At 39.7% G+C, this 13,936-nt stretch overlaps 1 protein-coding gene across 2 annotated transcripts in view; it reads left to right on the top strand.

Annotated features, from left to right (window-relative positions):
• The first annotated feature begins 3,801 nt into the window (after positions 1 to 3,801).
• The window catches only part of SEMA3C (semaphorin 3C), a 114,573-nt gene continuing 104,438 nt past the window's right edge, over positions 3,802 to 13,936 (top strand). Inside the window, exons 1-2 of one of the 2 annotated variants that reach the window (XM_071734042.1) lie at positions 3,802 to 4,195; positions 7,235 to 7,375. In XM_071734042.1, coding sequence (XP_071590143.1) covers positions 7,273 to 7,375 — 103 coding nt within the window. In that variant the 5' untranslated portion in view covers positions 3,802 to 4,195; positions 7,235 to 7,272. Of the gene's footprint in view, positions 4,200 to 7,234; positions 7,376 to 13,936 lie in introns of both variants that reach the window. The other variant, XM_071734043.1, reaches the window with a different exon arrangement.

The raw sequence follows: 13,936 nt of genomic DNA, 5'->3' as shown, positions 1-13,936 counted from the left end.
AACAGTGATGAACTAATTGGGTTACCTAGTGACCTTGCATGTCTCCAAGGTGAACTGACACTCATAAATGAGGAGAGAGGAAATAGAAGGTAATAGCATTTTCTCTCATCACTTTGAATCTGGACACTTAGCGGGTACAAAATTATTTTTATTTTTAAGGAAGAAATGGATTACATTTGAGGGTCACTTCATTATGCCTTTAGTACACTTTTCTTTAAAATAACTGGCATTTGATCTTTTCTGAATTCTAAGTCTGGCCTCGCATTCAAAGAAGAAACTAATTATTGAGTCTGTTGATCTTCATGGCTGTTGCCAGTTCAGTAAAATTATTGGATCTTCTTCCACTATGCTTTCTTTAACCATCTGACTGTGTCCCAGAAGGTTCCTGTCTTCCTTCTCTGCCATTTTCATCCATCTTATTTTCTTTTCCCTGACTTTCCTCTTTCAAAACTGTGCTTCTTCTGGTCCTATAATCTGTTTGCTTTTTCAGGAAGTTAAAATCTAAGTGGGAAGAAACAAAACAAAACAAAACCAACCAACCAACCAAACAAAAAAACCTTACAAAACAAGATGCTAAATGAATGCCTAAAACCACTCTTGCCTTTCTCCTTGGCTTCTCTCAGTGTTTAGGTCTAAAGATAGGCCTGGGTCCATTAGGATGATTTGTTTGGGTAAGAAGCAAACACCATGCACAGATACAACAAAATCAGCATCTGTTTGCTTTGGCCATGAGTGTTTGTCTGCTCAGACCACACTTCAGGAGTCAGAATTGCTCTGACCCTGAAGCCAAGAGTGAGGGCCTACCTGTCCTGACACTTATGCTGCAACCTGGCATAACTGCACTTAGTTATAAATTTCACATGCACTAATTCAGAACTAGAGACAAACTGCACACTACATTGTATGCTTTGTATAATACAGGACTTATTAAAAATCAGCTGCAGAGTCCAACTTATTTGTCCTCATGCCTGTATTAGCCTGTAAAATACACAACCTGGAAAGCAAGTGTCTTGCATATTTTTCATTTCACTCACAGGGCTGATTCATGCCAGTATATATTGAAACCCCACCTCATAGTTTGGAGAAGTAATTTCCATTCCATAAGTTTTGCTTGAAGCTAATACATGCTTTTACAAAACATCTAAAGTAAAACTTTAACCATTTCACTCAGCCCAGCTGTGAAGTTCAAACTGCTTTTTTAAAGTTAATTATCTTGCTCTGGCCTGCACACATGCACATTAAATACAAATAAATCAATATGGCATGCTTATTCTTGTTTCAATTTGCTTTTTGTTTTTAAAATTAGCATACTCTTGCTTTGCCTAACAGATATATGAGAGTGATGGTATCTCTCAGATTAAAGTTTTGCATTTGTCTCTTTGTAGTTCATTTGCTATTTTATAAAACCAAAGTCCTTGAGGGAGTGGCGGAAAGCCCCATAATTTTCCTCAATGTTCCATTTTACCTTTTTATCTCTGATGCAGCATATGTGAAAAAGAAATGCAGATAGCCAGATGGCTCCCCAGTGTCCATACATACAAAGGCACTGACAAACAGAAGTGACTTTAAATAATGCTGAAGTTGACCCATGCTTCAGCATATTCTTGTTGTTGTCTTTTTCTAATGCTGTATTACTAGGAGGGTGCATTTGGGATCTTACCTAGAAGTTTATTACTTGTAAAAAGAAAAAGTAGAACAAACATGTATTTTATTTTATTTTTAATTAAGGAAAAATATTTGGGGACTACAGTTAGAATCATCATAATTTTTAGCACTGGTATTTCTTAGTAACATTCTCCTTTTCCTTTGACTACCACCTATTACACATCTCCAAAAAATCTCCTAAAGAGAGGTTGTTTCATGTTTGCTTTGTGGTTTTCTTTGCACCTTCCTCTGAATCACCCTGCATAGATCACAGCAAGAGAGAGTACTGAACTAGCTGATTCACTTCTGTTACTTGGTGTGGAGATCTCTAACTCCACTTAGCTGTGGGGATTTTCCAAAAAAAATCTGTCTGCTTTCCAAAGCAGACGAGTGACCTCTCCTTTTGTCAGGGTGCTGCTGTCAGACTGTGGCATTTGAACATCACATTTCAAGGATGAGCAGCATCATGTCCACAGTTGCATTGCCAGCCCATTAAGTCCACATTGTACTGACAGCAAAGGTTCACACATTTGTGCATAGTTTATCTATGTTAAGGAGAAGTGGAAAAGCATCACTATTTTTAATGACTCTCTCTGGAGAGTTCTGTTCATCTGATGGCATCACTTAATTTGTCTTCAAGGTATGAAATGGTTCAAGCTTTTCAAAATTCTGGACCCATTCTCAGCTGGCATTGGTTGCAAATCTGATCTTCCGTTTCAGAGGAAAGAGCATCCCCTACTTTTTTATTCTCTGGGCTTTCTCTGGGAGAAACTCTTTAAAATATGTGTGATCCTAACTCATGCAGATGAGTTTTTACACAAAGCAGCCTATAGACAGGCCATAATGACTTCCACATGTAGAGACAAAATTTGTTTAGTAAGGGCATTGCATTCAGGTTATTCCATTTTACCTATAATGCATTAGTATTATTGTTTGCATTGGTTAGTATGGCCATAGTGTGGAACGGTTGGAAACAAAATTGTAACATGAGCGTGTGCACTGATTCATTGTGGGTTCTTGTTTATTTGTTATACTTCTGCCTTTGGGATATGGCTGCAAGAGCATCATGAGATGTGTTCCTTCAACATAGTGCTGTGATGATACCCTTCGGTGCAACCTGCACCACCTCAGTGGGAACAGAGACCACCACCTCTCCCTGCAAAAGTGGAAATTTTGATTGAAAACAAGCTTGCACCTAGCAGGACAGTCTAGAGCAAAATATGCTCGCAAAACAATTAGGAAAACCTAACCTTTTTGGGAAAAAAGAGCTTGAACAAATGCAGCTCCCAATATCCTAAAAGAAAACAGTTTTGAAAACTCTTGGTAAAACTCCTGGAGCAATCGGGAAACCGAACTACAAATCTAACTACTGTTCTAACGCTCCTTTTTAGTCTATTACGCTCGTTTCCTTGTAAAGTTTCGAAGCGAGGGGATAATTCGAGGTTGGGTAATAAAGAGGACAGCAAAAAAATCACAAACAAAACAAACCAAAACCCCTCAGCTGGGGTTGATGTGTCCTGGTTCTCCCCTCGCCACCACCGTCCTGCCTCTCTCCCTCTCTTCAGTGACATCTACCGGCCTCCCTCGAAACCTCCCAGCTCCCTCGAAGCTCTCCGGCCGTTCCTGGAAGCTCAGCTCCGCTCTGCCTCCGCTCCCCCAGGCGGCCCCGCTCCCCGCGGAGCCTCACCCACCCGGGACCCAGATCCCCGAGAAGCCTCCCCAGCCGGGATCCAGCTCCCCGCCGCCTTCACTGGGGCTCGGCCAGCAGCCCTGGCACTGCCATCGGGACAGCCCGCACGGACGGGCGGGAAACTTTCCTGGCGAGTTTCTCCCGCTCTTGGAGAGCTCCGCGGGCCCACAAATTCCGCGGATGGGGATCGGAAGCTACCTGCCACTTCATCCCCCTCGGGTCCAATCCAGAGGGGCTGTTCCCTTAAAAAGCTTTGGGTTACACCGTACACCCCCCACACCCCCTCCCATCCCTCACAGCGAGAAGTGCCGGGCAGGCTGCACCCTGCGCGCCCGCGATCACTCCGCGCTGCCAAGCGGAGCCTGGGGCGGGACGGGCAGGGCTGAGCGACCGCCGCGCTCGGCGGGGTGTGGCCTCAGCATTATTTATGAGCTCCAGCCCCTATTTGCTCAGCTAATGATGCACCGGAGGCCTCGGAGCCTCGCCTCGCTAGAGCGGCGGCGGGGAGGGCAGCGCAGCGCAGCGCCTGTAACTGGAAACCGGAGGCTGCACCGTCACCGCGCCGCCGCTTTCCATTCACTCCTAGGTGCTTAACTGAGGGCTGGGGAGAAGCGCTCCTGCTGCCTTAGGAGTCCAGATACAAGGATTATTTTACAAAAGAGCCGGGAGTACCTTTGCAGCCACCGGGAAGAGAGACTTTTCCTTATTCTAATTTTTTTTTTTTTTTTTTTTTTTTTAAATATTCTCTCTCCTCCCCACTAAATGAAACGGGTTTGGAATTAAAATATTCTGCTAAGAGGAGTGGAGTCGGTAAATTGAGAGAAACCAGATAGAAATCTCTATTACTGGTCCCTCCAATAGGTAGGTAAGCATAATTGAAAGTTCTTTTTCTTCACTGTAATGGAAATGAAATGTGTTTGATGGTTGAATTTTCCTACTGTTCACGGAGAGTTAAAGCAATATTTGCCAGATTAGCATAGCTTGCGTTTGGCGGGGTTTTGTGTCTGTGTGGTTTTGTGGTTTCTTCTTTATTTTACTTTTTTCTTTCTCTTTTGTTTCTTCTTTCCTTCTTTGCTTTCTTCAGCTGAATAGTTTGAATGGTTTAGGGTTAGGACTCAGCCCGTAGTGGATGACACCTGCACAGCACTTTGCTGTAAAACTATATAATACTTTCCAAAAGCAATACAGTGTGCTTTCCTCCTTCGTGGGAGGAAAACTTCACCACCTCACTTCAATAGTGTTTTGCCAGTTTGTTTACAGTTAGAATAGGTTATAGGAGAAGAAATACATTGGACATTGCTTTTTATCTGTCTAAATGATTCTTCAAAAGTACATGCAAGATTTTAGGTCTGTGCATTGTCAGCAGGGATCATGTGCACAGGACATGCTGAATATAGTATCATGACTTACTGAGATAAATTCAGAACTGGGATATAAGACCAAACTGAGATTCAGACTTGCAATGAGTTTGTGTTCAGCTACCAGGTATCTAGGTCTGAAATGAAACCTGTTTCCATTAGGTAACTCACATGTCAAACACCCTGAGGTACCTTTTTGGCACACATGGATTTATTATTTATGTGCCTAACAGCTGGGTAGGAACCATGCAGACCAGAATTTTAATCTTGTATTTGCCTGTCACTTCTGTGTTAACAGTGAAGATCTGCAATTTGAGCAATGAAATGTAGCAATGTTTCAGTACTGTAACTGATTGCACCAGAATTGGCAGGAGGTGTGAGAGTGGGAGTGAATGGTTGCTGAGAGGGGTTTTTTATTATTATTTCCTATAGTATCATTTAAGGGCAGAGAGAAAGCCACACACTTGTTCCTCTTTGACTTTTTATCTCTATAGCAAAGAAAACATCGTGCTACTGCTGTAAAATACTAATCCCAATTCATCTGTTAAATCACATGTTCAGTATGCTTGGATATTTGTTTTGGCCTGACAAAGAAATTTTATCAGGATTTAATGGCATTTCTCTGTTAGAAGAGGGACAAGTTAAAGAATGGGGTAGTCATTTGAAATTTATAGCCCCCAAATTGCATTAATTCCAGAGTTTGTGAAGACTGTTTAAAATTATTCTTGGCGAAAATACTGAAACTGTCATTTTATCAGTTAACAGACCCTTAGAGATAATTTGGAACGGGGGCAGAATGGTTAAGTTTCTCTTGTAGACCAAATCTGTAAATGGCAAATTTCTGTTTTTTTCAATTCAAAGAGTTGTATCCTTACTTGAACTTCATGCATTTCTCTGTACTCCAGAGCAAATAATGAAGGGGAGTTGAGAGAGTGTGGGCTACAGAGCTGTGTATTCACTGGTGTGCTCTCCACACCCCCCTTTCCCCCCCCAACTTAGTATGAAGTTTTCATGGAGAGAGAAGCCTTTCAAAACAATTTACAGTGAGTGGACAGGAGATGACAGAGGCAGTAACGAGATATGGGGCTTTTACTGCTAAGTCAGTGGTGTGGATCCAGACCAAATTGCTGTTGACCTAAAGTCATCCCTGCCTGACAGGTGGTTCCTGCCATGCTGTGGTGGTTCCAGCCGGTTCTTTTAGGACAGGTGTGAACCTCAGAGGGACCAAATGGACAAGGATGTAGAAATACTGCCTTCCACTGGAGGGACTGTAGTGCTAGAGCAGAGCAAATGTACAGAAGTGTAAGGTGATTGCAGAGGCAATCATGAAATAAATGTACAGCTTTTAATGCTGTCTTCTAGCTGTAGAGGTTGTCCTTCAAAGTTCTTCTGTTTACTATCAAATCAAATATATCACCTAATTAACCAATAGCTGATGTCTAGCAGAAGGGCTGTTCATGTCAAAAAGAGAAAAATATATTTAAGCAGGGAAGTAGAATGGGCCTAAAATGAGGGTGTGTTCTAATCTCATTTTTGCAGCTGAGCTGAAGAAGAAAGTTGTCACAGATGAAGTGAAATTTGGACTTCACAGTATTTGGAAAGATGCAGTTTAGGAATACTACAGATAGGCAGTAGTCAGCTTCTAATGTCTGCTGGGTTTTATGGGTCTGGTCCAAAGTCCATTAGAATTGATAGGAAAATGTTACTGATTCCAGTGGGTTCAAACCTTCCTAATTAAGGAAAGATTCAGATTTGGGTTTAGGGTGCTTAGATTAAGCATTGTGCAGGAGGGGTAGCAGCAGTATCGAGTGTCATGCACTGTCCAACTCTGGGTTTTAGTGCTCTGGAGAAGTCTATGGGAGTAGGTAAGTATGCTGAAAGGAGCCAGCCCCAAAGGCAAATGTTGACTAACAGTTTCAGGCATGTTGAAATACTTTTGGTTTCTATTGTTTTAAAATTGGTGGCATACATAGTCAGGATTTCATTGAGGGCTGTTAAAAACTTAACTTACTGAAACATAAAGCTCATTTCCAGGCACTTTTGATTTCAAAAGTTAAAAGAAAACATACAAATAAACAAACAGCAAAACCCAAACCTTCCACCCGCCCAAAACAGGAGAGGGAGATTAATTATGATGTAAAGTAAGGAGAGATGTCTAAAAATATCAGCCAGCTTTTTATTTGTGAAACTTTATCTCCTGTCCTCGCTTTGCTCTGCCTTGACATTTAGTATAGTTATATTTCCAGCAGGTGGAATTGTCCTTATTTAAATAAACCAAATCTAATGGTGTAGTTTGCCTTAGCCCAAGCTTGGGCTCTGTTGGTTCATACACAGATAGAGAGCTCCTTCTGTGGCAGCCCAGAAGACTGTTGGGTTAAACCATGTTCAGATATATAAAAGAAAAAGAAGTGCTGCACCTCCTTCAAAGTGTCATGTGTTATGGCTTCAGCTGGGGGAGCTTTCTAACTCGGATCTTTCTGTAGTGTTGTTTTTGCTTCACAAAATTGTATAAAAACAGTAATGTGATATCTCTGTCTTTCAGATTTTGTTTCTTGGATACTAACTTGCAAAACTGAAGAGATGGCATTTCTTGCACTGCACGTGTTGATTGGGATATTTATTTACTTTAGCAGTGTAAAAGGATCTTCCCAGCCTCAAGCAAGGGTGTTTCTAACATTCAATGGTAAGAAGAAAGACAAACATTCTTAAGCAAATATTATGATTGAACATTTTCTTCTTCCTCTTAAATTCAATAACTGAGTAGAGATTGGCTCTTTGATCTTCATCCAGAATTACTATTTTTGGTTTATCTTTTTTGGTTTGTACCTGTCAGCCTAAATTTGTTTTTTACCTGACGTTCATTGCTACTGTAGATACAGGTACATAAATAATAATACCTTCTCTTTAATTTGAGAGCTATTATGGATTAATAAAACTAGAGACTATTTCTTATCCTCAATTTTCTTTGGGAAAGATGATAGCACATGGCATGTAGTGGAAGTTATTAATGATTTGAGTTGCTTTCATTTGGAGCCTTACGAGACACTTTATACTCTGAAAAGCAGGCTGCTTTAAGGTGTAGCAAAATAATAGAGAGTCCTTTGACAAAATATCATTCCTTGTGTGCTTTGTACAGCGTCTTAGATGTACATAGCGTGTCTCAATCACTGATGCCTGCATACTGTAATCAAGCTGTCAAAATTAGTATTCAAAAATACCTTTTTGGTACAATTACCCCAGTATTACCATGTTCTTACATTGCTTATTCTTGTAGTATATGCTGAGTTTACACACTTTGACATGTGTGTTCTTTTGGCATTCAGATTCTGTTCATATTAAGCAGAAATTTTCTGTCACTAACTACAGGGGCATTAGCAACCTTCAGTTCTCTGCCTTTTCTGCAATGGTCTTTGAGGCCTGAGGGTCTGCTATTCCCTGCTCCAAAAATGTCTGCATTAGGGTGGTTGGTAAGGCTCACGAGTGCAGGGCTGCCTTGCAACTGCCGTGGCCTGCCTTTGGAATATTCTGTGGGCTCTGAATATTCCAAAAGAATCACTTAATAATCATAACATAACCAAACTGCCATTTGTCACAGTAATCGTCACTACTTACTCTTGAGTCTGTAAGACTCTTGAGTACTTGTACTCTTGAGACCTGTGTAAGGAGACCTGCCAAGTTAGACCTTCCACAAGTACCAACCAGACTGAAAACTGGCAGGATATTGTATAGGGCCCTGAACTTAGCACAATGCTTATTGACATGGTTCCAATAAAAACAGTAGTAGAAACTGCATTCCAAGGGGGAACTGCCAAATGAAGAAATAGGTGGGAATTTCTTTTCCTTGCTTAAGTAACACTGACTTAATGTAGATGGTACTTGTTGCAGCACAACTCAACACTGAAGCAAGCTTGGCTGTGGTTGTGTGTCATGCCTGTAGGTTTGTCACACAGAACAGGCTGATTTAGATTTCCACATAATGTCCATGGGGACCTTGAAAGAAATCTAGGTTTCCCTTGATCTCCAATATGAGCATGAAGTGGGAAATTTTCAGCTTTTGTGGTATTCGACCCTGCGAATGACCAGTACTCATAATGAGGGGTAAATAGGGGTTTGTATTTTGTTCCTTGTCTTATCACAGGCCGAAGTCTGAAATACAGAACCACCCCAAAAAAAAAAAACAAACCCAAAACCCCCAAGCCCCCCCCCGAACCTGGGGATTTAGAAAAAAATAATGGCTGTTTAGAAAAAAGAAAATGATAGTTTCTCTGTGCCTCTAGAAGGACGTTGCCCTCTTTCCTTTAAAAGGGGATATGAAAGCTTTACATCACCTTTGTCTCGTGAAGCTTTTGGGCCCCAAGAGCTCTGCCACCCTGCACCAGTACTGGGGACATAGCCCTAGCCCTCCTGTTCCTGACTGTAACCCTGCTGGACTGCTTCAGTTACAGCTTGCTTCTGCAATATCATGTACAGTAGGTGCATCCCTGTGACCTCTTCTTTTTTTAGAGCAATGCATTGCATGGCTAAAACTGAGTCTCTAGCCTCAGTGAAAGTCAGGGGAATTTGTCACCAGAACCTTGAAATATTACCTGATTTTCTTAAAATTACTTTCTGTAATACTTATCTCAACATTCAACCTTAAAAAATAAATTATGTTTTAAAATCCTTGATTTTTAATGGGTCTTTCAAAGTCGTACAAGCAAGATATTGATTATGTATTTTATAGTGTGACAGGTAATGTCTGAAATAAAGGGCTGAGCTTTTTGTATAGTATAAAACCAGTAATTTTATTTTTAAGCTCAATTTCCAGCTTTCATGATGTGAAAAGAGTTTGTTTGTTGTTGTAGATAACAAGGTAATGTCCCCTTCCTTAGCATGAACTTATATTCTATAATTCTTCATTTACTCACATGGGAACTGTTATAAGAAAAAAAAAAGGAAACTTCGTATTGTTTTCTAGCCAAGTGCAATAACAGTCTTTATGCATAAGCTGCTGCATAGCTTATTGTTTTTAAATCATGTAGAAATATCAATTTATTTGCTGTCTCCATGCCCTAAGAAGTTTTAATTTTTATGGAGAGTTGTCACTCTTTTGAAGTGCATAATTTGAAAATAAAACTATAATTAGGGCTCCTTATGTTTTAAACGACATTGGACAATGAAGACAAGTCATTCAAGCTTAGGATACTTACATGATATTTTTCAAGTTCTGAATTGGACTTGGCATGGTATCTATAATCACATTGCATAAGTTTTGGGGGTAGAATGTGTACAGGAGGAGAAAATGAGTGATGCTTTTCAAAGCTAACCTATTCCTTCAGGGTAAAGTCAATTGAGCTTATTCACAATGCAGCATTTCTCATGGGAAAATCCAGCAAGTATCTTGACCTATTCTGTTGTTCATCAGGAGAGATAAAAATGTGAATCATTTGAATCATGGGCTACTTTTCTCTTTGTCATCTACTTAATTAAGAATCAAATGTAATTAAAAAGTAAGCCTGGGTAATACCTCAAGAGCCTGATAATAGGGATTTTGCAATTAACTTCAATGGATGTAGGACTGCAACCCTAATTTCTGTTTTTGAAATCAAAAGCTAGGCCCCTTGTCTAATTAAAATGTAGTTCATGACTTAGCTGAGGTTGTTAAATGTATGTCTGACACAAGTGTGAAACTTACACTGAGTACCTTGAAAATTGCAGTGCTGTACAGAACCCCAGCCTGATTTCTACTGCTTTGCACCTTGTATAACTACTTACTGGGATGAAGGCAAAGGCCAGGCTGGAGCTGAGCTGCATCCTTTTGCAGAGATATATGTGGCTTCACATGGCACAAGCCTGCAGAGAATCAGGCAAAGGGGTTCTCAGTTTGCTTGGGATGATTTGCCATGACCTAATTGTCCCTCTCAACTGCGATGGCTCCAACCATCAGTATCTGTAAAACATCTCCACCTGAAGAGCAGCTGCAGTTGAAGAAAAAAAGATGACTCCAGATTTTTCTGATTCTGAAATTGCAAAGATGTGAAGCCTGTGGTGCAGCAGCTGATGCATTGTTGGGGAATCATCTACTGTGCTCATGTAAGAGTGAAGGAACCTGGGATGGGGGAAGCAAAGGATTTGACACATCTCCCTAAACCATTAGTATGCCATTCTCCCTTCCTTTACCTCTTGTGGTTCCTTGTCCCTGGAAGAAATCTTTAACTTGCTTAAATCACCCATCATAATTTAAAGTGCAATAGTTCTTTTTCTCTCCATAGCAAAAGACTTTCCTTATCTATTTATGAACTATCAAGCATAGTGCCTGCTGTTTCTCAAGCTACGTGCATTCCTCCTTGTTACTGAATGTTCTTGAACAGATAATTGGGAGCTGTATCCTTCAGTCTTTACAGGGGGAAAACATTTCTCAAATCAGAGGGAGGAGAACAGTCAAAATAAGAAAAAATTATTAGACACCAGGATAGTGTCAGACTTTCCACCCTAAAATGTTGGGCCATACCATTTTAAGATCGGATTCTGAATCAGACAAAGCAGTTCCAGTACTTATTTGTGAAAATACACTTAAGCAAGTCTTCTTTGAGCTTCAAATTTATATGGATATGCACAACCAAGTAGTAATTTCACAATTTACTGGGAACATTTCATGCATTCTTACCTAAAATGTCTGGTCAAACAGATATTTCCCATGCAGATTCTCTATTGTCTCCAGTGAAAATTGCATATGAAAAGTGTATCATGGCTAATTTTCAGATAGTTTTGTTCTTTTTTTTTTTTTTGTCATAAAATTGCTAGAACATGTAAAGCACTTTTAAGAAAGTATCAGTCAGCTTCATTAATGACAATTAAAAAGCAAAAAATGTCACCAGAGCAACAGCAGCACTTATTCAACTGTCAACATATTTAAAAAGATTTAATGCAACCCCTGTGGTTACCCTCAAGGAAAAGTAAAGGAACTGAGAACCATTTTCTTTGAGCTCTTGAGCAACAGCAGTACAACTTGTTTTTAAACAATCCCTCATTGTAATGTTAATGTTACCGCAGTTAATAAAAAGTTCGTTTATTATTTGAGGGACTTTGTGCTGATGACAGTTTAGTAGGAGACGGTTTATCCTCAAATCATTGATTGGATCTTTGGTTCTGCTTATGGAACGAAAACTACTTGCAAAATGAAGCAGAGGTAAAGCATTAAAAAAAAAAAGAAAAAAAAGTGAACTGTGTCTTTAATTACATGTTTATATGCAGAACTCATACAGAAGTCTCTTGAGTCTTTGTATAGTTGCATAATTTTCAGCAAATTGGGGGTCAGATTTTCTCAGAAGTAGCTACTATGTGACTTCCACAGCTTCGTGGATCTTAAATAATACTAATTTATAAAGTGTTTAACACCAAACATGCAAAAAATCTTTCCCTTTAGTTGTCTTGCATTGGAGGTCTAAAAGCTAACTCACTTTTAAAATAAAATTCCTTTTTATCTTCAGTAGTGAAGTTGGTATTTTTACATATGGTTGAATTGACTACTTTGGTTGTTCTTAAAGAAAAATACCTACATATTCTTTCTAGAGTTCCATGGGTGGAGTTCCTTCCCATGTGACAAATGACATAAAGTCTGCTTGTTTTCATGCTCTTGTTCTTGATTGCTGATTTGACTTCATTGTCATTACTGTTGACAAGAGTCCGGGGAAGATGAGATTTTAGTGTATCTTTTCTTTATTTACATTGATTGTGCCATGTGCTGTTACTTCAGCTATGAAAACAACTGTGCAATAAAGCTGATACTTAGCCCAGTTCTTTTTTGTTCTTTTAAGTTACTATAAGAGGTAACATAGAAGAGTGTAAATATGTATGTGGTCTTCAAGCTAGTTAATTATCAGGCCACAAACATAAGGGAAAATCTTATAAAATTAATCTCACTCTTGGTTGAAGAACTCATCCAAATTTTACAAATTTGGGAAGACGTGAATGTTTCCTGCATGCAGAGAAGTAGACCTGTCATCTAGGAGATTACTTACTTCTTTAATCTCTTTCTGTTCCCCAGCTCAGTCAATATGACCTGTATTTGAATAATCTCTTTTTTAATTATGATTTTGGTATGAAAAAAATCAAACTTTATCTTAGGACATTTTGACAGATTTGACACATCTTAGCTCTCTCTACTTGTCATAGAAGAAAGCAGCTTATCTTGGCCAGTTCCACTGCTCTCTCATTACAGTTCTGCCTTTTTTTGCCTGTGTAAGGCAAATGCTGAAGTCCCTACATAGGCAGTTATATTGCTGTTATTGTACAACATCTTTTTTTATGTTTAAAAAAATGTGATGAAAGAAAAATGGCATAGACATTTCTAATACCCTATCTTTTTCGGGATCATGAGTGCCAGTAACAAGAGCTCCTCTGTGAGCCCTTTCCAGACTGGATGAGTTCACAGTTCACTTTGATACGTGGTGCTGCACAAGTCTTTTTGTGTATCGGATGTAATTAGTGACGTGACTCACAATAATTACTCATTTTATTGAAGTGCATTGACTGAGATCCTGCCATGAATAAATACACAGAACAAGACCTTATCCTAGCATTGAACTGGTCCTTTTCTCAACATGTGTATTTTGTTCTTTTTTTGGTGCTGACTTTCCAGTACTTCTCAATGACACTCCTTAATAAAAAGACTGGGCACTCTTTCTCAGGGAAAGGCCTTTGTCACAGGGACAGTTTGCTGATTCAGAGTGTGCCTTCTCATCTCATTACATTCAGATGGCAATGGCTGCAGCAGACACCAGGTTAAAAGAAGGCTGCATGTTTTCCCCCTGTTCATCTGATTATAGAGTTGGGGTCTCAGGGGTGCAACTGAAGAGTGATAAATGCTCTATTGCCTGCATCAATCAGTGTGATGTTGGATCTTCTGTCTTACTGTGAAGTGCACAGATCAAGATCAGTGTGAGTTTTCAGTAATGAAGTGAATGATGGTGATAAATGGCGGGTTTACTGCATATATCCTTCCTTCTCCTTCAAACCCCCATCTTTATTCAATGCAAACATGGTAGAATTGCATTTCCATCATTACTTTATCTGACATTAATCTGGCTTCTACCTGGAAGCAGAATCCTGCTTGCTGGTTTACTGAAGCTAAGACATTGGTATCACAGCAGAAGGAAAATAAGGAATGATAGCTTGGCCTCTCCCTTGAAATCACTCTGGTACTAGGACCATTGTGCCCTTTAGAGAATTTAGTTTTTCTTCTTGTACTTGTGAATATAAGGCT

Source organism: Heliangelus exortis, chromosome 1 (assembly GCF_036169615.1).
Source record: "Heliangelus exortis chromosome 1, bHelExo1.hap1, whole genome shotgun sequence".
Classification (NCBI taxonomy): Eukaryota; Metazoa; Chordata; class Aves; order Apodiformes; family Trochilidae; genus Heliangelus; species Heliangelus exortis.
This window is presented reverse-complemented; position numbering and strand designations above follow the sequence as displayed.